This window comes from Corvus brachyrhynchos, unplaced genomic scaffold, assembly GCF_000691975.1.
Source record: "Corvus brachyrhynchos isolate BGI_N302 unplaced genomic scaffold, ASM69197v1 scaffold115, whole genome shotgun sequence".
Lineage (NCBI taxonomy): Eukaryota > Metazoa > Chordata > Aves > Passeriformes > Corvidae > Corvus > Corvus brachyrhynchos.
Genome location: NW_008239553.1, coordinates 18,679,422 through 18,705,847, shown reverse-complemented (window position 1 = coordinate 18,705,847; position 26,426 = coordinate 18,679,422). Strand labels below are relative to the sequence as shown.

Genomic DNA, 26,426 nt, shown 5'->3' with positions numbered 1-26,426 from the left:
GGAGGGGGGTTGCTTTGGGTGGTTGTGGTTTTTTTGTTTGTTTGGGTTTTTTTTTTTTTTCTGGGCTTCCAATAGTAGCCACTCGGAAAAACTGCACTTTGCAATCAAAAACCGTTTTGGAGCGAACTTTGCAAAGCCAGCCGGTCGCTGGGGCCCAGTCACCCCGTGTCAGTGCTGACACACCGGTTTCTCCCCCCACAGCACACCCGCAGTGGGAGAACGTCAGCACCAACATCGTCAGTCTGGCAGGCAGTGGTGCTGACCCCACAAGCGCCAGCCCTCCCCCTCAGCCACTAGACCCGCTCCATAAGCTCCTGCCCTCCCGAGGGTTTGCCACCATCTCTTCCCTTCGTCTCCCAGACCGTGTGATCGCCTGCAAAGATGCCATCTCAGGGGCAGGGTCTGATGCCATTTTCCCTTTCTCTCCCCACAGTGGTTGCCCGTGGCAGGTGCCATCTTGAAAAGAGCCTTTTTGGGGTTCTCTTTGTTCTGGGGGAGTTCATGATATTAAGTGATTTTCTATCTAATGGTTATTTACTTTTATTTTTTGCCTGTTGCAGTTTCACTTGTTAGTAGATTTATTTTTTCACTTATATCTACTTGTATTTTGTTTCTCCTTATTGGTGGAAAGGGATTAGTTAAAACAAGGGGGGAGAACTCATTTTAGAGTGTTTCCCTTTAAATTTTCTTAAACCAAAACAGGAGGGTAACAAATAACATCAAGACTGGGGATAGACTTGTGTTGATTTAGAAATTTTGCTAAATTTTAAATCTGGAACCTAGAATTGCTGGTAAGTGATCATGTTAGAAAACTGATATTTTTATTTCTAAGTAGGGGGAGGCAGGACACATTTGAAATACACAGCTAAAGTGTGGCAGTTAAGCAAGTTATTATGCTGTAAAGGTCATTTATCTGGTTTCACTTATAAACTAATGCACCTTTGACTGAACCACACTGAAAGGCCATTAAAGTGATTCATTCTACTTCTCACTTGGAGTAGGCAAACAAGGTGTTTATGGACAGCTGCGATGTCTTAATGACTACTGATGACTTGTTAAGCAGCCAGAAATACATCCTGTGTCTGAACCCCATGTAAGAAGTCTTCCACTCCTGATTCTTACAGATGTGCTGCATTTCCTCATTATGGCAATTATAATGACCATTTAACTGCACTTTAAGCAGCTATCATTAGTATTTTATTAGGCCTTATTAATATATTATTATTAGGCCTTTTATTAGTATTGGGGAATTTAGCTCCAATACCATGGTTTCCCTATTTTCTCTCGTGTTTAGCAAAACTGAATGCTCTTCATGGTGGTGTAGTACCAAGCATCGTGGCTGCTTTTTGTTTACTTTGGTCTGTGTGTATCAGCATTATTGTAGGCAGGGATAAGCTTTGCTGAGTGAATTTTTGTCACTGTTGCAACAGTTGGTCCTTGTAAAATGTTTGAAGAATCGCCCCATCAAAATGACTGTTTTGACGTGCGAGTAGTGTATCTGGGGAAAACTAATTCAAACAGAAGATATTTCTTGTATATAAATTATCAAAAAATGCTGCAATTGAATTTACTTTTTTCTGCATAATGTACTAAATTATACCTCGCAATACACATATTTCTACATACATACGTAGTATGTGTAATATTGCAAATAACTTTTTTTAGGTAGAAAAAGTAGAACTATTTGAAAAGAGCAAATGGAATGGGAATATAAAGAGAGCAAACAATTTAAATCATAATGAATTTAGAGGGAAATGCCTGTGGTATTTCTGAAATCCAGTGAAATGAGAAAAACCTTGCAGTTTTTGAAAAGGATCAGTAGTTCCCATTTTGAAGAATAATGTTTCACTGCCTCTATAAAAAAACATTCTTAGGAATGCCACTGTGTGTGTGTATAACCTCAAAACATACCAGTTTATTTCTCCAGCTCTACTTGTCACTGTGTTTTTTTCATTGCATGTTGCTAAAACATGGAGTAGTGCATTGATGTAAAGTTGAGTGGATTCTTTTGTAACAGAGAAAGGGTTTCTTGGTTGGGTTTTCAGAACAACATCTTAGTTCTTTGGGCTGAGAGCATGAAAAAAAGTGCTAATTTTTGTGCTGCAGAAAACAAAAAAAAAAAGAAGGAAAAGAAGTTATCTAGATAATAATCTCCATTTTATAACCTCAGAGTTTTAAAAAACCTTTAGTTTAAACAGGATTTAATCTGATTTTGAAGCTCCAATTTCTCTGCATTGAAACAAATGATTATGATTAAGTTTTCAAACATTGTTTTGAAGCATTGTTTTATGTGCCTGGTATCTTCAGTCTCAAAAAATAGATATTTCATATTGAGTTATCATTTAGGCATTGCATCTTAGGCAGAGCTGAAATATATTTCTTTTGGCCTCAAAGCGTCTTTTGGGCAGACATCTGGGGAGAGATGATAGAATCATGGAATAATATAATATAGACTAGAAGGGCACTCCAAAGGACATCTGGTCCAAACACCTGCTCCAGGTCTAATTAAATGATTTTACTCAGGAACTTGTGTGAGAAAAAGTTACCAGCAGTGGCTGAGGGACACATTTACTTCTGTCTCATTTCCTAGTGGATACTGCATTGTTCACAGGAAGAAAAAGGCAAATGAGCTTACTTGCTTGGGGGAAAAAACATTTTCAGAATACAGTGATAAATATTTTCATAGGTGTAAAAAGATATATCCTATTTGGTACCAGTCTGAGAAGTGGTCCAGCCTGCCCTCAAAATTTCATTATACATTAATTGTGTTTTACAGTTCTGTATTTTACAGTTATGTGTTTTATAGCATAGTAAATTCTCATGGGTTTGTATTTGCAGTTTCCCGAATGTGGTTTCTATGGAATGTACGACAAAATCTTGCTCTTCCGCCATGACCCTACCTCTGAAAACATTCTCCAGTTGGTGAAATCAGCTGCAGATATCCAAGAGGGAGACCTAGTTGAAGTTGTCTTATCAGGTAACAAAAAAACCAATGAAAATTACCGTCATTCTTTTGTGAATGAAAATACCCAGGGTAGTATTCTCCCAGTTAGATTTTGACCCAGCACAGGTGAGAGTCCATACAAGGAAAATTTCCTTTTTCTTGATTCCTTTCTCAGATGTATATAGGCATATTATGCCTTTTACTTACTTTTTCTGTTGCCCTGCATATTTTGTAACAACCTCTTTCATCCATATTACTAGTTAAGCAACAGGTCAATGTTAATAAGCCTTTTGCTTTATGTAGAGTGCCATGAAAATATCCACTGGAAATAGAGTAATTGCTTTTTCAAAGTCCTGCAGAATTATGCTTGCCAAGACTGCTCTGACTCTTTACATGATTTATTTTTTTTAATTATAAGAATGGGAGAACACAATTAGGTGACTCAAATGTAGAGGAAGTCTGAGGATGTCATTAGGTGTCAACAGGAGTTGTCAAAAGCTTAGATGTAAGAAGATACGAGTTATGTGACTAGGAATGGTGCAAAGTTTACATGGGTGTGGAGTAGTAAAGATGTAAAGGTGTTATTTGACAAGTAAAACTTGGAAGATGGATGAAGGAAGGGCTGTATTTTTGGAGTTGGAACACACAGAGCATCTGGAAAATCGCTTAAAAATACGAAGACATATATGCCATATGAAAGTAAAAATTGCAACTGTAGAAGAGTGTAGGATTAATGAAGAGAAAGGCCAAGTCCTAATGGATGCTGAAAAGAGTGGAAGAGTCAGTGAGCTTTTGAACACAGTTTTCTTGTATGGGAGTCTATTCCATATTCTTTGATTAGAATAGGAAAAAGTGAAATAAGGAATAATGCATGTCATTCCTGTAAGTCATCATTCATCTTTTCCATGTCAGGAAATAAGTTTTTCACTTTAAAAAAGATACTAGTAATCTGAACTTAATATTTCCCACAGAAAATAATCACTCCACTTCAGTAACTGGGATGCAGTGAAAAAAGTTAACAAGGACTTTAGTGCTTTATTTGATATATTGTTTATATGCTTTTGGAGTGTAGATCAGATGCCTTCTAGTTGCCAAAATTAGGGAAGTAGCTGTTTAAATCTCTAGGAGCAAAGGACAGCACATAAAACTTCTAATATGTCATTGCCTGACTCATGGCACTTTTACAAATGAAAACCTTCAGTTAGATGTCTCAAATAATACAAGAAACTAAACACGTTTCTGTAATAAACACTTGAAAGCATTAGTGTCCTCCCCCAAATGAGCTTAAACTAAATGCAGCAATTAATTTTCGCAGACAATTCCTGTGTGATGTAAAGGGGGGAAAGTATTCCCAGTTCTGCAACACTGAAGAAGAGAAAGAACTGTGCAAATAGTCTGTAATGTTTAGGGAATTATTCAAACTAATGCAGGCAGTTTTTAATTGAAAAATATTCAGACATAGTTTAAAGTTATTACGGATTTTTGCAATAGTGCATATCAAAGTAGCTGTAGATGGGTTATCTTTTCTTTTTAATTAAAGGACATAGTCTGCCTAAATACAGGGCCATAAGAAGTCTTTTTTGGGATGTTTAATAATATGCATTGAAAATTTATTTTGAAGGGATTAAAAAAACTTTCTGAAAACAGAAGAGATTTGCCTTTAGCACTACAGTGTATGATATTGAGTGCTTGAGTGGTGGAAGGACAAATGAAATGCAGTATGTGTTCAGATGCATATGTTGAACTGATTGAAGTGTTTTATTTCTAGCCTTCATTATAGAGATCTAAACAGGATATACATTCTAAAGTTCTGTGAATTCAAGGTATGTTATGGTAATTGTTTTTGACTGTAATGTCCAAAAGGGGCAGTGGAACACACTGCTACTGCTATGGCTTTGCTGCTGAAAACTCCTTGTGCTTTGGGTCTGCATCCCCTGAGGCCCTGATATCTGATGTCAAAAGCTGTACTGATCAACTGCATTCATTTTTTATTGCTCAGGTCAGTATTGGTCAGAGTAGCGAAAGATGAATTGTCAGTCCTCGTATTCAGGGTTATACAATCAGTTCATATCCTAGTAGTATGCATTTTCTATTTTTCATTGTAGTTAAAACTTTATTAAAAAGGCTGGACCACCTGTGATGATTTTTTTTTTTGCCACACTTCTGTTCTTGGCAGTTTAAGGATTAGTAAATGTGATAGTTTTCTGGCTTAGAGCTTATATTACAAGTTCTTGAAAGAGCTGAAAACTTTCTACAGAAAAACTTACAGGTGAGAGGTTTTGCTCACGGTAGCTGAAGCACCTTAGTCTGTTTTAGGGAAGGAAGTTGTACCTGCAGATGTCATGCAATATAACTGAAACAGTTTGTGTTAGAGCTAAAGATTTCTGGTGAAACACAAGAAATTTACGCAGCTCATATTGCAGCACCTACTGTGCTTTTTATTCCTACTCAACATTATTACTTGCGTTTTGCATTGGTGCAATATGCAGTAGTATTTTAATGGACCGCGACAATCATGTAGTGTGCTGAACAAATGTTGTGTGTCTGCTGACTCATCCAGAGGAGATAAGCACAGGCTGTTGCAGTCAGCCAGATGAACTGTGGTTTCAGTGCCAGTATAGATTCTGGCATTTTGGAATTGAAAGGTCAAGCATTATTGTAAGAGTGGAAGCAATAGAGTATGTTGAGTTACAGATTTGGTCAGCTGCACATTAAAAGAGGAAAAGGAACTTTTATTATGATCGTAGTAGCCTAATAAATATGGGTTTATTTTAGTTACAGTATTTTCTTCCATTTATTTTATGGTTTTTTTTAAATATCTGTTTGAACACTATTTATGGGATTCTGATAGAGTTTGTATAGAAATGTGGGAACACTTGAGAAATGTATTAGAACAAAATATTTGTACGGTGAACACATTTGGTTTATTAGGCTGTGCTGCTGGGCATTCATTGAACAGTATCACTAATACTCTTCTGGCAGTAACACATAACTCACCATGTTTCTGTTTTCTTAGCTGTGCATTTTCTATTTCATTTTTTCTTCAAAATGTTGGAAAGTTCATCTTCAGATACACAAAAGAGGAAAAAGTTTTACTACTTCTGTGGAAGTCTTCACTAATGTGTTCACTGAATCCAACATCTACATAGTTCTATTGCATTTCAGACTGAAAGGATCTGAATCTTCAGAGAAAAGATTATTTTTTTTTTTTTTTTCAAAGTATATTTGTATGAAGGGTTCCTTTTATTAGAATACTATCAAAAATTAGTAGGCAGCCCAAAATCAGGAAGCAAGGTACAGAAGTTGCAAAGTTTCAGTCCAAGATGGCTGTAGATGAGTAGTTAGTCATATATAAACACTGAAAGGAAAAGAAACCAGAAGTTACGTCTTCTTAGATCTCTCTCTAAAATGTAGTGTTACTGTTTGCTCAAGAAAAGGAAGCATATTTATGTGAAGTGAGTTTAAGCTGAAAAATGTTCTTCAGTCTTGATGTGATCAAGTAGTATTTGCTGAAGTCTTCAACTGGACCTCTGAAAGCTTACTTTCATGTTCCACTCATGAAAGGATGCAAAAAATCACAATAAATTTGAACAGAATGGATTATTTTTGCTGTGATAAACTCTCTTGAAGTTAACTCCTAGGTTTTTGAAGACCTTCAGTGTTTTTTTGACTAGCTTGTAAAAATAATTTATTTCAACTGCAATTTGTTGATGCCAATCAATTGATATTAATGATAGGTACTGTCCTTTGTACCCTTTCTTTGCAGAGAAGTTAAATAGTTAACAAGTTTTTACTTTAAGTTGTTACATGAGATCTGGAATGTAGATGAGTTAGCCCCTTTCTGAAATGAATGGTGTGTCGAAGTTGTTATTTTAAGCTGTCTGTAGATGCAATTGCCACCTTTCATCTGTGTATCTGTGACTTTTTTCAGAATAACTGTATTTGCCATTTTTACCTTAATTGCTGTGGTGCTGTACATCTGTACTCTTTTTTTAAAGCTCTGTTTTTTGAGGACTTCAGGGAAACAATTACTTTAGATGTCTTTAGACTTGTTTTTGCCAGCATAGTTTGTCCTCTTCTGTACCTTTTTCATGAAGTTTATTAAAAACTGCTGTGTAAATTTGCCCGGTCTATTCATGATATAGAGAAAAAGAATTTGTATATTTACAGTTTTAATATGGGTTTGTTTATAAAAATTCTACCTTGTTTTTACTGGGCGAAGTTACATTGAGGTGTAAGAGGTTTTTGTCTGCTGCTGGAAAGCAGACAATGAAACCTTAGCATCTTGTGCAAATTAGTGGAATGTACTTCAACTGCTTGCTGTGAGCAGTTGTGCTCAACTTGGCAGGATTCCTGAGGCAAGAAAGTCAAATAGCAGCTATTTTATGTTCCCTTGCTGAGCTGATGAGGGCAGGAATTGATCCACTGCTTTTGTTAAGAAGCTGTTTCTGTTATAATATCACATAGATGGTAGATCACCTGGTTGTTAGATGCGGACCTTTTATTTTGATTCAGTACAGTTTATACTGCCTAGGATAAAATATACTGAGCTGAATAAAAGCTGTGGATAGCTATACAATTACAGTGAATGCCATGTATCAACACATAACTGGATTGTAGTGTTAGTTCAACTTGAGATGAAACCCTATGATGTTATATCTCTGAACATAATTTTATAGTACTTACATAGTTGGGCGCAGTTTGTGATTTTGCTTCGTTGTGATTGAAGAGCATCCTTCTCTTGGTGCCTTCATGGCTATGGTAACACGCTGTTTTTTTGGTGTCTTGAGAAATACAAATATCTTTATTCTGTCTAAGATAATATCTTTAACAATTATTCTTCCTCTATATCCTTACAATTTTCTCTCGCTGTCATTTTTCTTCTTTCTATAGAGGTAAGGCTCATTTGTGATTAGGTAAAAGTTGTTTGATTTTGTGTCCCTCACGGTTCATTAGTCTAACGTTCTTGGGTCATGAATTTCAGATAGATGACTGTGTTTGAAGTTCTCAGGACTCAAAGATTCTTTCCTTCTTTGTTTATGTTTGCCTCACTGTCTTTTCTTCTATATCTAACTGTGTTAATTGTTACTTTCTGGACAGTGCCTATATATGAGAGGTCACTGTTCCACTGCAACCTAATAGATCAAATATCCAACCTTACACATCTTTAATGGTCTGATTTTTTCCGAGAGCACATTTTCGGTTTGTGTGCTCTTTAATGAAATTGTCGGTTCATTTGAGATATTTCACTTGGTTTTCCAGATTTAATACAAACACTTTCAGTTCAAATGCTCATAAAGAAACTATGCTTTCATGAGAGACCAGGGTAAATGCTTAAATGGGTAAATAACTGTTTATGACTTAGGAAACAAAGAGTATGAGTGCATGCTGTTTTCACAGTGGAAGCAGGTTACCAGCAAGGTACTTAAGTCTGTGCTGTTAAATACATTCATGAATGATCTGGAAAGCATGACTAGTAAAGTGTCAGGTATAGCAACAAAACAGAAAATGGCTTGTAGTATCACTGCCCTTGTGTGCTCTACCTTTGTCACCTGCTCTGCTTCAGAGAATGCTGATGTTGCTTTGAGAACTCCTCTTTCAAAGACAGGATTCCAGGCTTAGTAGATTTTTGTCTGATCCAGTAATTCTTATGCTTTTGTATTCTTATCACATGATTTCACTGAAAAGAGACATATTTCATGTCACACCACTTTAACAGGCCTCACCCCAGTAAGTTGTACATCCAGCTTTCCAAGAAAGGTGGAATTGATTAGTTCCATTAATTGCAGTTAATGCATTAAAAAATGCCTATCAGCTTCCAAAGTGGACCAAATTAAATCTTGATTTTCTTTGTATATTATATTTATTTTAAAGCCTCTGGAGTTAAAAAAACCCTTGTTCTCCTTAAAATATTCTTAGCTCAGTGAGGCGATTATTTTTACCTTTCGTATTAACTTTTACTCAGTTTTCTTAATATGATGCATCTCACATTTACCCTTTTAAAAAAGAGTTTAGATACTATGATTTTGACTGAGTTTAACACAATCCTCTTAGTAACAGTAACTCAATATGGTATTCAAGTATTATACTTCAGCAGCCCCCATGTCAGATGATCCTTTCTCAAAAGACTTGAAGTGATGAATGAAACTTGGAGTCTGCAGTATGTTGTCCAATATTTTAATGGATATTTGTGTGTTCATTTAGACTTACAATGCAATGCTGTCATCTGATTAGCATTCGGGAATCAAATGGAAGGCTTATAATTAAAAATGCATTTATGGAAAAAAGTGGAAGATAAGACAAAAACATATTTTCATCAACTGTTTACTGCTTTACAAATTTATTTACTTCGTAGTCTTTCTTTTACATCTGTGGTGTGTGAAACTTGGGTATAGCTATAAATTATTTCACAGGATGTGTCTTTAATAGCACTTGAGCTTTTCTTAAAGATATAGTGGCAAAGTCCAAATTTTTTTATTGTGCACCTCATTACTAAAAATCTTCACGCATACACCCTCAATATATGTGTATTTATTTCTTTATAATTTATATATGTAGCTGAAGTTCTAATGTTTTCTTTCTGCACCCTAATGGATTGTCTTTTGTATACCCAGGGGTATGTGCACCTCACTTTGGAGACCACTGCTATAGTTTCACTTGAAGTTGTATATTAGGAAAAAAAAAAAATCATCTCTTTATGAAATTTTTTTTGAATATTTGAGTAAGAAAACTTCAATTAATTTTTTTTCTCCTTTTCACAGTTCTTCATGTTCTGTCAGTTGTTTTTGCTACTAACACAGTTTTTAATTATAAAACTGCCACCACTCAAAGAATTCTCTTTTCCTCACCAGACGCCATCCACTTTCATCAAATAATTGCCTCCCCAGTTCATTCTCACTAGCTACAAATTTAATGGGGAGCAAGCCTTGCTTCAGCTAAGCAGAAAAATCTTTGATTTGTCATAGAGGGTTTTGTTTAATAGATTTATTTAATAGTTTCTTTGACCAGTACATGCTTGATGAAACATTTGTATCAGTGTGTTTGTTAAATGATAGTAGTGGTCTTGAATAGAGAGTAGCTATAAATGATGCAGAACATTGAAAAATAAAGGGTAACCTACTTGGAATAACTTGCCCATCAGACAACTTATATACATGGTCAACAGTGTATTCTACACTGCTCAGATGTATGTCAGGAAAAAACCTAGTGTTTGGAGAATTTCTGTACTTTTTCAAGTCTTTCTGAAGTTATGGTCTGAATAACTCAGTGCTGCAGTAGGCTTCAAGTTAAATATGGCTTATGTAAAAAATATATCTTTCAATATCACTGTTGAACTAACTCATTGGATTTACTTCCATTGGCTGACTGCTGACTTTGATTTTGAAAGAGCAAATAGAAATACACAGTCTCATGGTAATTTCCAATAAATTATGTTTGCAGTCCTTTGTGGTAAGATACACATCTTCTTTCAGGAAGTGCTTGAGGTTTGTAGCTAAAAGAGGTCTGAGCACAAACAAGCAAACCTACTTCCCTTGGGGAATATAACAATTTGAAATGGCAACTAAGGAGGAAAATACACAGGAACTGCCACAGGTTGCAGTCTGCTAGTTTTTATATCTTGATGGTAGTGTGACTCAGACCTGGAGACATTGTCATTCCAGCTGGAATCTGGCTTTTAAAGAGGCCCCAAGAATGTTTCTGTTAACATAGTTAAGATGTGACTTGTTGCCAAAAAGTAGTTTGGAGAGCTTTCCTGCTTTTTAGGACATGAAGACTTCTATCACTGTAGTTTGGTAGTGCAGAAGGTTATTCTGCAGCAATTATGTTTGTTTCCTGGTTTTTTTGCTTCCTCCTCTTCTTGAGTCCAGTAAACTCTAACTCATTTCCTCTCCAAACAAAACCATTCCAATCTTTTAATCTCTCCTCATATCTAAGTCTCTTCCATGCCTCTAGTGGTTTTCCTCATCTGTCACAGCTGTTCACAGCAACTGAACACAGAATGTCATGTGGGGAATATTAGTATCACCATTTCCTAGTGTTAATTTTTAGTTATTTATGTGTGGGGGGGAAATACTGGGTAAACATGTTGTGAGTAGAACACTTCTTTAGTGAGCAACTAAACATTTTACTTATATAATTTTGACCTTCTGATCTACCTGGCCAGGCACTGGAGATGTTTCTATGATGAGTCATTGTTGAATTTTTGTAAACAATTTTTAAAAGTCAACCACAATTCAGAACTATAATTAATTTATTTCTTCAAGGTTATGTCACCTTGCGCATTTCTTTAGCATTTTTAATTTCCCTTCTCCCTTTTCTAGTGTTATCCTAGAAAGATTCAAGTGGGCCTGAGAAAACTGAATGGTTGTATACAGTCATGCTTCTGTTACATATCTCTGGTGGTCTCATCAAAGATCTGAGACCTTAAGAAAGCATTATTAATCAGACACTACAGCGTATTCCAGAACTGGTCATATATTTCTAGGATTTGTTGTTTCATCATTTTTCAGAGGCTTCAGGTGAGGCTGTCTGGCATGTAGTTCCCTTGGGTCCTCTTTCTCGCCCTTCTTGAAGGTAGAAATGACATTTGCATTCCTCCAGAATTTGGGCATTTCTCCCAATCACCATGATCATTCAAAGATTGTTGAGAGTGGCCTTGCAAGGACATCAGCTAGTTCCCTCAGTACTGCTGCGTGCATCCCCTCCGGGCCTGTGGACATCTGATAAAACGATGCAAAAAAACCCCAAAACAACCCAGCTGTATTTATTCTGTAATGCTATATATTTATGAATTCTTAGGGTAATTCTAAAAGATATCTAAACTTTTGCAGATAGTTAACAATATAGTTTGTTAAAAATAATTTAATGTATGCAGAGGTGGTTCCTTCATTCCTTACTGAATTTAATATAAGATTGTATTTTTAATTCCATTGTACTTTTAGCCAATAGCATTTATTCACCATATAACAAAAAAAAAAAATCTTGACCTTTTATGAAAGAAACTTGTGGGAATTAAATAAGTTTTGCAATTGCTATTCTTTTTGAGCACCTCTTCTTTTTGAGATTATTTTTTTTTAAGAATCCTTGGAAAAGAACACTGAAGAACATAAAAAAAATGTCAGAGGAAATAAAGATGTAAAGGGCTCATAACATTTACTTTAAGATACTAATTTAGATTGGTCAGAGCATGGAAAAGGAGCAAGAGACTTTATTTTTCCTGTTAGGCTGCTCCTTAGTGCCAGTAGTCAGAACCAGTTTTGAACACTGCATCAATAGCTCCAGTAAACCTGCAGAGTATTTAATTTTTTTTTCCTATGCTAAATTTATACCTCTGCAGTGTTTTATGATTAACAGGGCCTGAAGCTGTGAAGTAAGGTATTGTTGGTTTTTCCACTTGTGTGAAAAATAGGTAAATTCATAATGAAACAATTGTGTGATGGGATTTCAAATGAACTTAAACACAGTGAGCTGTATAGTTTGTAGGTTTGAAACTGGAATCATTCACAAATATATAGAAGTACATCAGAACTGAACTTTGAAAGTTTAGAGTGTACAGATGAATCAAGCACATTGACTCATAAATGTTAATCTTTTATTAACACTCCTTTAAATTCTGAGCTAGCACTGGACAAATGATTGCAAATGGTTTATTGTCTCCTTAGTTTATTACTTAAATCTCTTGTTACTGATGAGACAGTGTAAACAACAGCCCATAGTGAATCTGGATACTGGGCTTTAAGAAGGAAGGAGATGAGATCCTTGCTTGGATGCCTCCCATGCTGGCTCATTTGCTCGCTTCCCAGCCTTACATTTGCCAGCTGCCCACTGCCCCCCTCCGTAAGGAGGTAGCTGCTGGCCAAGGAAGGCTGGGCACAAAGTCTTGTTTGTTCGTGCTGTACCACCACATGCAGCTACCAACCTTGGCCATCACTGATCAAAATGCATGGAGGTTCTCTGGCCTCCCTCTCTCTCTGATTTCTGGGATCTTCCCCTATTTCTAGCATCTTACCTCTATGCAGAATTTTCACCCTTGCCTTTCCAGCCCCCCTTCTTTCTGACATGACTGTTTCTTTTTGGGGACCTTTCTTTTCCCTCTCATTGGCTTTCTGGACACCCAAGCTCATGTTTCCAGACTAAATAGTCCAGGTGCAGAAGCACAACATGTTTTCAGCCTCGTGGCAGGTGATTCAGTTTCCTGTATCTTTGTCGCTGGAGGATTGAGAACATGCAGCTTTTGATTAGTCTGGGTATTATAAAAATATTGCAACCAGCCAGTACCAGTTGCAATTAGCAATAGCAGGTTTCTGCTCAAGAGTTCCAAATTCAGTTCTGAAAATGTATCTCTCCCTCTGTCCCTACCTCCTACAGAATGTCAACTTAGCATTCCTAATTAGAACTGGTTTTACCTAAAGCATTGGGATAAAGCAATAATAGGTAAAGAAAACGAAATCAAATTTATTGTATTCGAAGGCTTTTCCCTGCATGTAAAATTTAGAGTGCTAAAATACATTCATATCCAGAAAGCTTAATAGATTCAAATTTTCCATATCCAAGTTTCCCTACTTCAGAGCAGAGCAAAGAAAGAAACAGAATGATTATAAATACGTACATGTATAGATTCTAGGAAAAGATTATTTGTAGTGATCAGAGATGGAGTCTTTGGCCTGTATGAACTGCCAGAACTCTGCTAACTTAAATGAAACTCCAGAAACTCAAACTGTATTTGATTGCCAGGACTGGAACATTGAAAAGAATAAAATGGTTTCCTTTCTCTTAGTCCAGCTGAGCTGTATACACAGTCCTTAATTGTTATGGTTTAAGCAGTGCTTGAAGTTTAGTAGTGTATACTTGTGAGTTATATTAATTTTTTAAGTGATGGATGCCAGCACTTCTTGTAAGTAAGGACTCAAGTTACGAATGCCTGTGGGAACTCAACAGGATACATTACTCTTAAATGCATTCCAAATGGCAGAAGGTAGCAGGAGAATGCCTGCTTTTCATAGCTGCAAGATATTGCTAGTCTTGTGATAGATGATTTCTTCTGCCATGAGGGGCAAGGATGTAAGATGACAGTGCCCATTGTGTGAAGCTCTGTTACTCGTTATAGCAGGATCTCACCTCTGCTTATAGTTCAAAGCCCTTTTGGACTTGGAACACAAAATGATGAAGTAAATAATTTGCCTGTTTTTGAAAGCAAGACCTACCTTGCCTCTCTGATTTGCAATGTCCTCTTATTTTACTTTCCAGCTGTGCTGAATGATAGATCTCCTACTGAGCCCAGAACAAGGAGTAGTAGCCATTAACAGCCAAGTCATTAATAGATCTGATGAAATAGTCTTGTCAAAACTGTTGAAGTTTCAGTGTCTGTGTTTTGGTGATACTAGGAAAGCTTAAATAGATGATGACAAGGTAGTCTGAGAGTTAACAGTGTAACGGTGTTATATTAAGAACATAATATTTCAAACTTTTCTGCAGAGTAATTAAGTTTTTTAGGATGTGCTTATAGCCATATTTGGAGGCCCCCCCCTTTTTTACAGCACAGTTTAACATACAGCAACAAAATTGTCTTCACCCCATCAGTGCTCTGTCAAAGCAAAAGGGTAGTCTGATTACAGAAGCTTTTTATTACCAAGAAAGGCCTCAATTTAATTTGGAAAAAATATACATATCTTTCTCTTCATCAGCAAGGCTTTGGTTTGGTTTTTTTTCAGTGAATAACAGGAATATTCTGAAAGTTAAAGCTTTGAGTGTTAGTGGCTGTATGAAAGGCTTCCTAGATATGTAATTTTAAAAAGTTGACTGACTAGATGGTAGGAAGAAGTTTAAAAGGAGGACCTAATGTATAAATCACTTCCTAAGGCAAAACTACTCATGGGAGATTTTGATTTCAGGTTTGCTTCTACAGAGAAAATAATATATACATTGCAAAATCCCCAGTTTTTTTAAGCTCTTTTAAGGTAATATATTTTCAATCCATTATCTAAATTATTTAACTAACTAAAGTTAACTGAGTTACTGAATTTTTTTTAGGCTATTTGTCGTTTTGGTGTACTGTTCATACTATTTGTAAAACTACCCAGTAAATCAATGTAAAACTCCTCTCCAGTCTTCCAATTTAGTAAGCATCATTAATGCAAAATAGAACTTAAATACATGCATAATGTTAGGTTATGCAAAGCAACTGTCATGAACTTAGTTACATAAATCCTTTGCTAGATTGAGATTCAGACTGTTTTTATTGTACATATCCCTTGTTTTAATAGTGGTTGGATTATTACTTGTATGCTTCTAGAAACAACCTCAGGAAAGTCTGTAAACAAAAAGTTTGCATCTCTAAACTTCACATATATGTTACCAAAATTCATGGCTATTGTGTCTTGAGTTTGTTATAGTAGTTATAGTCTTCCTTGTCTTCTCCTAGGAGAGCAATGCATACTGAGTATCTTGTTTTCATAAGCTTCTTGATTTTGTATTTGCACGTGCAAATTTAAGCTAGAGACACAATAGCAAAGAAGTGTACATTGCAGTTCTGTTGGAAGCTGGTAGGGCATAGTGTTCCAGTTTTGGCACTTATTCTTGAAAAGGCTCCTATATACATACGTATCTTTTCCATGATCATTTCATTTTGCAAAGAATCAGAAATGTTAATCACAGTATTCCTCATAAAGTTGTAGGTAAGTATGCAAAATCCATGAACAAAAGTCTGGAACAGCAGAGATGAGGCGCTAAACTCCAGATGGAAAGTCTGAAGGAGACCAGTAGAAAGATGGGATGGCTTAGTGCTGTGTTTATAGCTGTCTGAGTTGCTGAGGAGATCTGTTGTAGCATGTCATAGTGTGTTGTGGCTGGAGTTTCCAAAATGCTGAAGACCATGTTTTCACATATATATCATGATTTCATAGACCAGGCAAGAGAAGAGGAAGTGAATTATCAAGGGCCAGTACGATTTACATCTATAATTTGATCTCATCCAGCTGCTGACCTATTGCAATACAGTTGGTACCCATAGGTGGTAGGACCATACAGGTGTCTGCTGCCTGACTGTGACAACTTTTCCTCCTGTGGCTGCGTGCTGGTAATAATAGAGGCCCAGAAAAATAAATCCTTCTTGAACTTCACAGACCAGTGGTCTACTGAGAGGGTGTTGTCCAAATTCCTATCTTCAATATGAAATGAAGTAGGAAAGTTTATATGCCTGTATTTGGTTCTCTTTGTACAAGTGAAGTATATAAATATATATTTGTATTTTAATAAGATCAAAATATATTTTAAAGCTTTGAGTGCTTGACCCTTCCAACATACTCTTTCATGTGGTTGGAATTGCAGAAAAACATGTGGCAATATGCACAAAAAGATAGTTAACTCGAAGTCCTGAAGTAAAATCACAAGAAATCTGTTCAACATGTAAAAATGTGTTCTGAAGGGACGGTGTCAAGAAGATGGAGTCTTTTCAGTGATGCCAAGCAATAGGACAAGAAGTGATGGGCAAAAACTGATGTACAGAAAGTTCCACCTGAATATGAGGAAGAACTTCTTTACTGTGCAGGTGACCAAGCACTGGAACAGGTTGCCCAGAGAGGCTGTGGAGTCTCCCTCACCAGAGATTTTCAACAAACATCTGGAGCAATCCTCTGCCATGTGCTCTAGGATGACTCTGCTTGAGCAGGGAAGTTGGACCAGATGACCCACTGTGGTGTCTTCCAATTCCCACCCATTCTGTGATGAGTTGTGTTTTTAGTAGACCAAGGAGAGCATTGTCATTACAGGGTGAACATCTTAACAGTGAATTTGACCACTGTAGTATGGAAAAAAATAGAAAAATAATATATTTGAGCAAGTATTTGAAAGCCCTTGAGTGGAAAATATGCCTGACTTTACATTTTTAGATAAATACAAAACTATTTAATTTAGTTCCAGGATGTGTCTGCATTGGACTATTCTATGAAGTCCTAGTGTTATGAATTAAGTAAGCTTTTTCAGTGTGGCTTTTTATGAAATATTCCTGGGAGAAGAAAGGGAAATCCTGAAATAAACAAGCTGTTAAATGGTTTGGGTTGGTCTAGTAAAAATTTTTTTAAAAAGTGAAGTTTGATATTATTGGGATCATTGGATCCTACTTTTGTGATAGTATTCTAAATACTTTTGTTATTAGATCTCAAGACTGGTTGAGGCTAGAAACATATTTTTCTGTGGATGATTTTGGGAACATATTTTTCTGTGAATGATTTTGGAAAAGAGTAGCAGTTTTTTACAGAGAAGCAACTGAGGCCTGGGCATAGGTCTTTATTGGTACCTTCCTCTAGTTAGTTAAAAATGTTTTCTTGATCGGTGTGCAGATTTTTGGTTCTCTTTTCATTAGCAGACAAGGAACAAGCCAGGGTATTTGGATCTTTTAAGAATTCCTTTGAATTGAACCATTAAAAAACAGGGTTGTGGGGAGGGGGTGTGTTTTGGTTTTGGTTTTTTTTTTTCGCTTTCTTTCTTTCTGTCAGTTGCAAATCAGGAATGTATTTCTGTTGAAAGACAAAGTATTTCTATTAAGTGGCTGCAATACCTATTGCATTCATCCTGATATCTGTGAAGAGTAAGCACACAAATAACTTGTTTAAATGGCAGTCTGAATGAGATCAAATGTTTGCGTATGTGATTAATGTTTAACAACATTTGACAGATATTTCTTTAGACTATCTGATACATGTTCAAGATATTTAATAAGAAAATGGAAATATTTCGTTTGAGTCTGATTTTAAGTGTGGTACTGGTTGTCTCTGTATTATAAATAGTTCTATAAACATTTTAGTTGGTTATTTTTATGGTTTGCACTAGTGCCTTTGACTAGCCCCTCTAACTTTTGCAGCTGTTACACTAGTTGCAGGCTCATGTCACTTTGTAAGGATTTGGTACTTCAAGAAATGCACAACCATCTTCCAGGCTGCTCTTCAAAGTTTTTTTCTTTATTGAAAATTTGGGTATATCATTACATTTTTGTTTTTAAGCTCTAATATATGTTTTTAATTTGAGTGATCAGTTCACCGATACCAATATAGGCTGCTGAATTAATTACACCAAATGATCAGGAGAAGTTTTAGATACACTTTCATTTACTTGTCAAAAAAACCTCGCAGTATTTCTTTACTGGATGTGTTCAGTTTAATTTATGTACGTATAACTTCAGGTGTAGTGAGTCAAGCCTGTAAAAGAGTATTTTGAAAAATTTCTGACGTTTGATTGAACTCTGACAATTTTGGCAAATGTTGATACGCTATTATACTCCTGTGTTTGATTGGAAGAATATTGTCAGAGACGTCATTGCTTCAGGTTTGTAAATGCAGCTTTATGCTTTTTCCAGTGGTCACTGTAGTATGAAGGTATATTGTCACTCTTTTTATCTTCAAAATACTGTACAGTGAACAATTCCAAATTCAAGGTTCAGCATCATAGTGGCCAGAAGGAGTTCTGCTTTGTTCTGTGATGAAGTACCACATAAGTGGAGATTATTAGTTATGTTACTAATTCTGTGATCTTACTGTTACAGCTTCTGCTACATTTGAAGACTTTCAAATCCGGCCCCATGCTCTATTTGTTCATTCATATCGAGCTCCAGCCTTTTGTGACCATTGTGGAGAGATGCTGTGGGGGCTGGTGCGTCAGGGACTCAAATGTGAAGGTAAGCTGCAGTGAGATGCAATTTTTCAGTCTAAAGAAGAGGCTTTTCCATTCCAATTCTGTGTATTGTGTCTAATGCTGCTTTTAAATTGGTTGGAGACAGTAAGAACTATCAAAGTAATTAACTGATTAAAGCACTTATCTTTTTGACTGCTCTGAGGCCTCTTAGATATGGCTCTGTAACCTTGAGTGTAAAAAATTTGGTCAATATGTACTTTTAAGAAAAGGCTTACCCTTGCCTTATGATTCTTAATGAGCCTGTATCATTTTTGTACCGCAGTAATTCAGATTATTTAACTGAAGTTACTGTCAATCCATATGAAGTTGTAATAGCTAAGTTTTCTCATTTTGGCACACCTATTTGACTTCTGGTAAACTGAATGCAGCAGAATATGCCATTCCTTGCCTCACAAGTGCTGGTCGTAGAAATTCCCTGCACTTTGAGACCATAGGTTTTGAAAAATCAGAGAAAAAACACTGGTTATGTATATCTATATCTATTTGGAAGTGATAACACTGTCTCTCTAAAAATTTGGTAGAATAGAAGAGCAGAGTAGAGGGAAAAAGTTTAATCAAAAATAAGGCTAGTGTTTTTGAATTTGTGTTGTTTTTGAAAAAATTAAAAATTATTTGCTTTTTTGAGTAATAAACCACAATCAGATGGTTTTAAATTTCTCTTTTCAGGATGTGGTCTAAACTACCATAAGAGATGTGCATTTAAAATTCCTAACAACTGCAGTGGTGTAAGGAAAAGACGCCTGTCAAATGTGTCCCTAACAGGACTGAGTACCATTCGTACAGTTTCTGCAGAGCCCTCACCCAGCGTGATGGATGAAGCCCTTCTGGTATGGGATTCCCTACCTGTAGCGGCCATGGGAGGAGCTGGGAAACTGTCTCTTAGTGCTATAGAATCTGGTTTTGCCTGTTACAGACTACAGAGGAGGGTGGTATGTAAATTATAAAGTAAGAGAAGGCATCTTGACGTGAAAGGGAGGTCACCATCTTAAGGTATGTGGGTTTAAGGTATGTGTCACTTCTGATACTCCTGGGAGTCTCCTCCTTTGTCAAGAATGAGGTTATTTTTAAGATCTAAAACTGCCACCCATGCTAATATAAGTAGTTGGATCTTGGAGGATCTATTCTGGAACTAGATGTTGAATTTCTTCTGTATCAGACCATTATATCCCTTGTCTTATTAAATAGGAAAGATTTGCCTCATTAGAACACTGTGACCCAGACACCGCAGCATTAAACTGAGTATCTGTCACAGTCAAGGCTGTCATCAATTAGTTGGAGCCTGCATATTTAGCATATTTCTAAGTGTTCAGAAGAAAGTAGGAGAAATCTCCATTAGATCCTTAAATGGCTTTTTGTGGTGCATGTATGTGTATGTCTGTATATGTGTAGCTGTGTGTATATATATATGTACAGTATACACAAAAGCACATAACTATATGGTGTACTTGTGTATTCATTAATATATTAGTTTTCCAAAATGAAAGCAACTCCTCTGAGAACAAAATGTTGATTGAAGTAAATCAAAATGATACCTACTTTTTATTTTTGGCATGTTTGTTCTTTTAAGCACTCATGGTCATAATATGCTTGAATAGTTAAGATTTTACACAGTGTGTAAATGACTCCACTCCTAAGTGAAAGTTTTGAAAACCTTAAGGTTTAAAAGAGAGGAAAGAATTTATAAGTACACACAACAATTATCGTGTTTTCCTCTCAATTAGAATATTAAAGTTATTAAACTTGACATACTAAAAGGACACTATTGCAAATTATGTAGACCTGGTGTTAGATGCAGTACTATCTACGAACCGTAATTATGTACTTATGCTACTGATTATCATTAGTCTAAAGCTACTTGGAAATTAAGGTTAACATTATGAATCTGTATTTTTAATTGAAAAGCTGCATAAATGAGTAAGGTGCTTAAGTTCTGCAAGCTACAGCAACAAATGTTTACGGATTAATCATAATTCTCAGCAGGTTGTTTCAGAAATTACTTGGGCCAAGACAGAAAATTATGAGGAAGGCTGGCCCTAATTCTGATCTCTTTTTTTCTGAAATTTTGGTTAAAAAAATTGTGTGAGCATCCTGGTATATCCTCTATAAATATTCACTGCACTGTACAGTTAAAATGTAGCAAAAAAATTTCAATTTGAAAACATTTTAAATTGTATGACTGTGTTGTTTGCTGATACATTCTTATACGAAATACCCGTTTTGCAAAGCTATATATTTCAAAATGGTTGAAAGCATTAAAACTTAACAGTGGAGAAATGCAGTTAAGTGTCATCTATACTGCAGGCTATACTTCTCTAAGAACTTGTAAACATTGGTGTCCCCGTGCTGATGAGTCAGAACATCACATGTGCGTGCACAAAGAAAATATATTTACAATAGGTAAAGGGTTGGGCATTAGCCTAGAGAAATCAAGTAGTTTTTTTTATCTCACTTTGATTTCATGAAGTCATGGTATTGTTTACTAGATTTTCAGAAATGCTCTCGCATATGGCTTCTATATGTCTTTTGTTCTGTTTAGTTTTTTTTCCATTGAATGTATTTCCATTCCCGCCCCCCACCCTGCTTTTTTTAAATGGCATAAGCTTTGTCAGTTCTCGTGTACCAGATCTGTCCTTTGGACTCAATTCTTCCACAGTACTTGTGAGATAAGTTTTATGACAGTTTATATGGTGATGCCAATCAAACCATGCACTTTGGAATGAATGTCTTTCATTTTTCTACAGTCTGTGTGAATATACTGAAAAACATCACCCTTGTTCATAGAAGTGTATCATTCATTACTAATATTGATGTGTTACTTGAATCACTGCTAACAAAATATAATCTCTGTTATATCTATCAGTTCTTTAAATAGGACTAAAATAAATGTATTTTTACCCCTAATTACCATTGTAGAGTCAGAGCAGTTGAGAGAGAATAATTCCTGGAGATCTTTGATAGATGTAATTATTAAACTGAGGTGTTTCTTTTTTTTTTTGTTGATGTCGTGTGCACCTAATAGGAGACACAGCATGTAAGTCTGCTTCCAGGAAAATGACACTTATAAAGTGAATAAGTTATGCCCTATCCTCTGAGATTTTGTCATTTAAAAATCTTCGACACAGGATAATATGGAATCGTGCAAAATGTACCTATACTTTAATTATCCTTGCATAGGGAACCACCACGCACAGAAACAGTGTCAGTTCAGGTATAAATGTTTTCATCAGCCAATAAAGCATTTCATTTGAACTGAAAATTGAATGGGGACTATATTTGATTAAAGGTTTAAACGTCTACCTCCAAAGAATAAAATCTTTTCTTGATTCTTAACTTAGTAGTATAAAACTCATCAAAAGAAATGGTAAAAAACAAAGTAGAACTAGGAGGATACAATGCAACCCAGATTTTTATGTCTCAGCTCAAGTGCAGTTCTTCTGCATGTATTCTATAACAAAGAATGAGAGTATAATATGATCCCACATTCATGCTTGCTTCTAAAATAACATTATTTTCTGTCTTTTTCTCCCCCTTAATTCTTTGTTCTGTTTTTTCTTCTTTCCAACTTCCTGTCAGTCTCCTGTCAGCCCTGGCTATGAGGTATGTACTGAATTTATTCTGTACCATGCTATCAGCAACATCCTCTTTTATGATTATCAGTATGAATTTGACGGCATACAGGAATTAAATCAGACTAGTAAAGTCCAGATTCCAAAGTGAGGGTCATAATTCTTAGACTAAACAGTAAAATTAGGGAACATAAAAATATTTTAATACAAGAGTGACTTTTTCCTTTCTTAGGCATGATAGAGGTCATTGGTTAGACTGAAGCCCTATTTTATGTGGTAGTAATGCATGGGAAAAAGATTTTACCTTGACTTTCAGGACTTGGGAATTTGCTGGAGTAATGTAGAAAATAAACATTTTCTTTTTAAGCTGAACAAACCTCACATTCAAGTGCACACCAGCAATAAACTTCTGATCCCATACTACCGTTGTGGTACATCTTTCTTTCAGACTATGGTTGAATTAAAAATAACCCAAATAGTCTAGGATTCTGTATTTCTGTGGAAATAGCCATGAACAGTGTACAAATAAGTTACAGCTCTATGTGAAAAAAATTCAGGTCTAAATGAGAAAACGATACTGCTTTTCAAGTGGGTGATTCATGTCAAACGTTCTTTTTGACTTTCAGTATGGATTTTCCAAAGAAGTTTGGTTCTCGTTTAAAGTTTCAAAGCTTTTGAAACTAAGAAATATTGGCAACCTACCCTTGCAGCATATATTTGGGATGCAGCCAGAGAAGAGCAGGCTTTGCAAATGTTAGAAATACTACATTTTAGAAATATTACATAGTCTGAGGAATATTTCATTATACTAAAATGAAGATTTCTGTCGCCAAACATCTTCTCTCTTTGAAAGAAATAACTTTCTTTCCTATAATCATAGAATGGTTTAGGTTGGAAGGGACCTTAAAGATCATCTGGTTCCAACTCCCTGCCATGGTCAGGGTCATCTTCCACTAGACCAGTTGCTCAAAGCCCACTGAACACTTCCAGGGATGAGGTTTGTATTTCTTCCTGAAACACATACATTCCTACTATGTGCCGCAGAATTCCAGCTGCACAGAGTATCCATAAAGCAATACAAACAGGTGTATATAAAGCACAGTTTTTGTAATATCTAATATAATTTTATTCTAAGTATGGTGCTGTCTGAAAAATGATAAATCCATCAATCTGGATGATGGTGGATTATCCTAAAGTAGCAGTAATTAAAGGTAGTAATGAAAAAAAGAAGGTATTTGGAGGAAAAACAAAACTGTATTTCTCTTGTGAAAAGAAAATGTGGTAGCTATCAATGGTTTTGCTTCAAAATAGTCATATGACACAATAGAATTTTATTTATATTTTTTAATATGTTTCCATTATTTTGGTAAGTTTTATTTGTTTTCTAGAAGCAATGAATGCTGATATAGTCAGGTCATTTTACAGACACATTGGAAGTGATTTTTCAGAAAAAGTCTAGCTGAGCTTTGCTTTTAAAATAGGAATGATGTGTCTCATGGGGGGTAAGTGATATGTTACATATTATCTTTGCTTTTTGATGAAGAATCAGGAATTACAGTTATTTTTTGCTAAATAACTTAAAATTTAAAATATAAATAGTTTTAGTTAAAAAGACTATGTATCACTGACAGAATATAAAGCACCAGGTGTTGCTTGCCTCTGTAGATTTGTTATAAGCAGAGCTGGCTTGAGGCTTTTTAGCTATATATAGAAGAGTGATTCTGCAGAACTAGGACAGTAGGCTCTCTGGGAGGGAATTGTCTTGAGTCGTAGGTGGCCATTTTCTCTTTCTTTCCTCACACCCAACACTTAATACAGATGCCCTTTTGTCTTAGCCCACTGAAATAAGGAGTTCTTGTTTCCAGTGACTCAGAAATACCCACTCTAAGAAGCCTTTGTTTTCCACACTCCTACAGAAGATGCATCTCCTTTTCCTAGTTCCAGTCCCTGTAGAGTCTTGTATGCCTCCCCAGCTCACTGAACTGGGAAAAAAAGGGCCCTTGAGGGAGGGATTAAAGAAGAGCTCGGGTGTTGCAGCTGAGAGCATTTTGGTGCCTTAAACCACTTCTAATTACAAGTCCTTTTCTAATGGCTGAAGTAGAGTTCATTAGACTGAAGATCCTCAGAGGCAGAATTAATATTTTCTTTTGAAGACACTTCAGTTGACTGTAAATTAATACCGTTCTGTTATGTTTTACTCTTGTCACCCTCAAGTTATCTTGCCATGCTCCAGTGATACACACTGCGCATTCCTCTTTGTCTTAGTGGGAACTTGCTTTCAGTGTGCTCATATGTTTAATAAAACCCCCTATGCTCTTTTGGGTAGTGCTCCTGGAATTTGCTCCAAAAGCTAGAGTTTATTTAAAAATAATAGAAGGTAAAATAGAGGCTTTGAGTAATTTATCCAATCCTAATTAATGTTCACATTGATCTAGTGCCAGATCCACCAGGTGAATATAGGGTCATGCACTAAACAGAACTAAGAATTGAAACTCAGTGAATCTGACGTTGAAAGTTGAATATATAAATAGGAATTTAAGTTAATTGCACAATTTTTAATGTTTTTTTTTTTTAGTTTTCTTGCCTTTTTACAGTAATTTAAAATAGTAAAACATACTAAGGGTCAAAATCAAAAAGTATTTCAAATGTAGTTCTCTTTTCTTTAAGATGAAAACATGTTGCATGTCCGTGGTATTCAAAGTTCAGCTGAACCCCAAATTAAATCATTTTAGGATACAGAAGGTAAATTTGGACTGGCTCACTTTGCACACTGCTGTGCCATAAAATAATAGTAGTCCTAGTACTATCTGCCATGCACTAAATGCTGTAGAAGTGTAACTAATGCAAACTACATTAGGGCTTTTCTGACCTAATATGATAGTTTGCCCCAATATGATAGTTTCAGAGGTTCATTACAGCTAGATAAGGTATAGAAGATGATTAAGCCTATAATTTCAAGTTACACATGTATATTTAGGAAACAATTAAATATTGCCTCAGTTGTGCACCTAATATTTTCTAAGTATCTAGAAAGGTAGGTAGAACGGAAAATGCTAAACAGCTTAAGATAGACATGTTCTGAAATTTCATATGTGCTGTGTCTGCTGATGTTTTTGAGTGCAGTTGTTAGTGATCCCAGAGGTTTTATGAGTATTTCACTCCTCAACTTGGAAGAGGAGAGAGGTTCAGGTTGGTTTTGTCATCAGGTAATTGCCACTTGTTCTTAAATCACCTATTTGTTGCCTGCTTATGACCCTACATCTAAAGTCACCATGGCTTAAACTGGGGATTCGTAGAAACTCTGTGACTGTAACAGTAGGAATTCTTTAGGAGTGTATGGTACCTCTAAGGAAAATTAGGAGCTAAGTTCTTGTAGTTTCTAAGTAGTCGCAAAAGGGTTTGCGCACATTGAAAATTGCCGAATGCTGCAGCACACATTTTACTTCCCTGCAGTATCTCCGATATCATTCATGATCCTTTGGGGTGTTGTGAATTGGTACAAGATCCCAAAATGTTATTTGCATTTTGAGGAATAATGGCAATCAACGCAACCTTTTATCTCCTCTTACATGGCCCAGGTGTATTCAGCGGCGCTTTCCCTCTCTTCTAATATGTAATCTTGTTTTTCTGTATTGGTAACACAGTACTGCCCCCAAGCTTACTTCAAGCCTCACCACGTAGGTTTGTCTAGACCTCCTCTGTCCAGTTCCAAAACTTTCCAAACCAGTGTCTATGGTCAAGCCTAAAGACCTGCTGGTTATCCCTGATTTGGTAAGGATGGTGTGTAGACAGTGTCAGATGGGACACATTTATATAGACACTGGGGAAAAAAAATTAAAATGGCAAGATTCATATATGATGGGATGAATCAGAATTGTGCAAAGCTATCTGAAGGGTTTTGTATTGACTTACAAAGGTATCATAGCCAAATTATATCATCACCCCCCCCCCCCCCCCCCCCGCCTTTATTCAGCAGGCATAACAAAGCTGCCAGGTCTGGCTTCTGATGTGGGCATTCTAATACTGCAGGATACTTCCATGAAAATAACTTACTAATTAATATACTTAAAATTATGAAGTGCATGATACAAGATCAAACTAAATGTAATATTTTTGAAGGAACTTGTGTCTGGAAGATACTGGAAAAAAAGCTTTGTGGTATTTAAGTCCTACTATGGCTGCTGGTACTAGCAAGTCCAAAAAGAAAGGGCTTTTGTTTTGGGAATTCCCTG

General features: G+C 36.0%; 1 protein-coding gene across 2 annotated transcripts in view; it reads left to right on the top strand.

The window, feature by feature from the left end:
* The window catches only part of PRKD1 (protein kinase D1), a 120,143-nt gene that overhangs the window by 59,713 nt on the left and 34,004 nt on the right, over window positions 1-26,426 (top strand). Inside the window, exons 2-5 of one of the 2 annotated variants that reach the window (XM_017742190.1) lie at window positions 2,839-2,977; window positions 18,480-18,611; window positions 19,295-19,455; window positions 22,202-22,225. In XM_017742190.1, the coding sequence (XP_017597679.1) occupies window positions 2,863-2,977; window positions 18,480-18,611; window positions 19,295-19,455; window positions 22,202-22,225 (432 nt within the window). In that variant the 5' untranslated portion in view covers window positions 2,839-2,862. Of the gene's footprint in view, window positions 1-2,838; window positions 2,978-18,479; window positions 18,612-19,294; window positions 19,456-22,201; window positions 22,226-26,426 lie in introns of those variants that run through there. The other variant, XM_008639565.2, reaches the window with a different exon arrangement.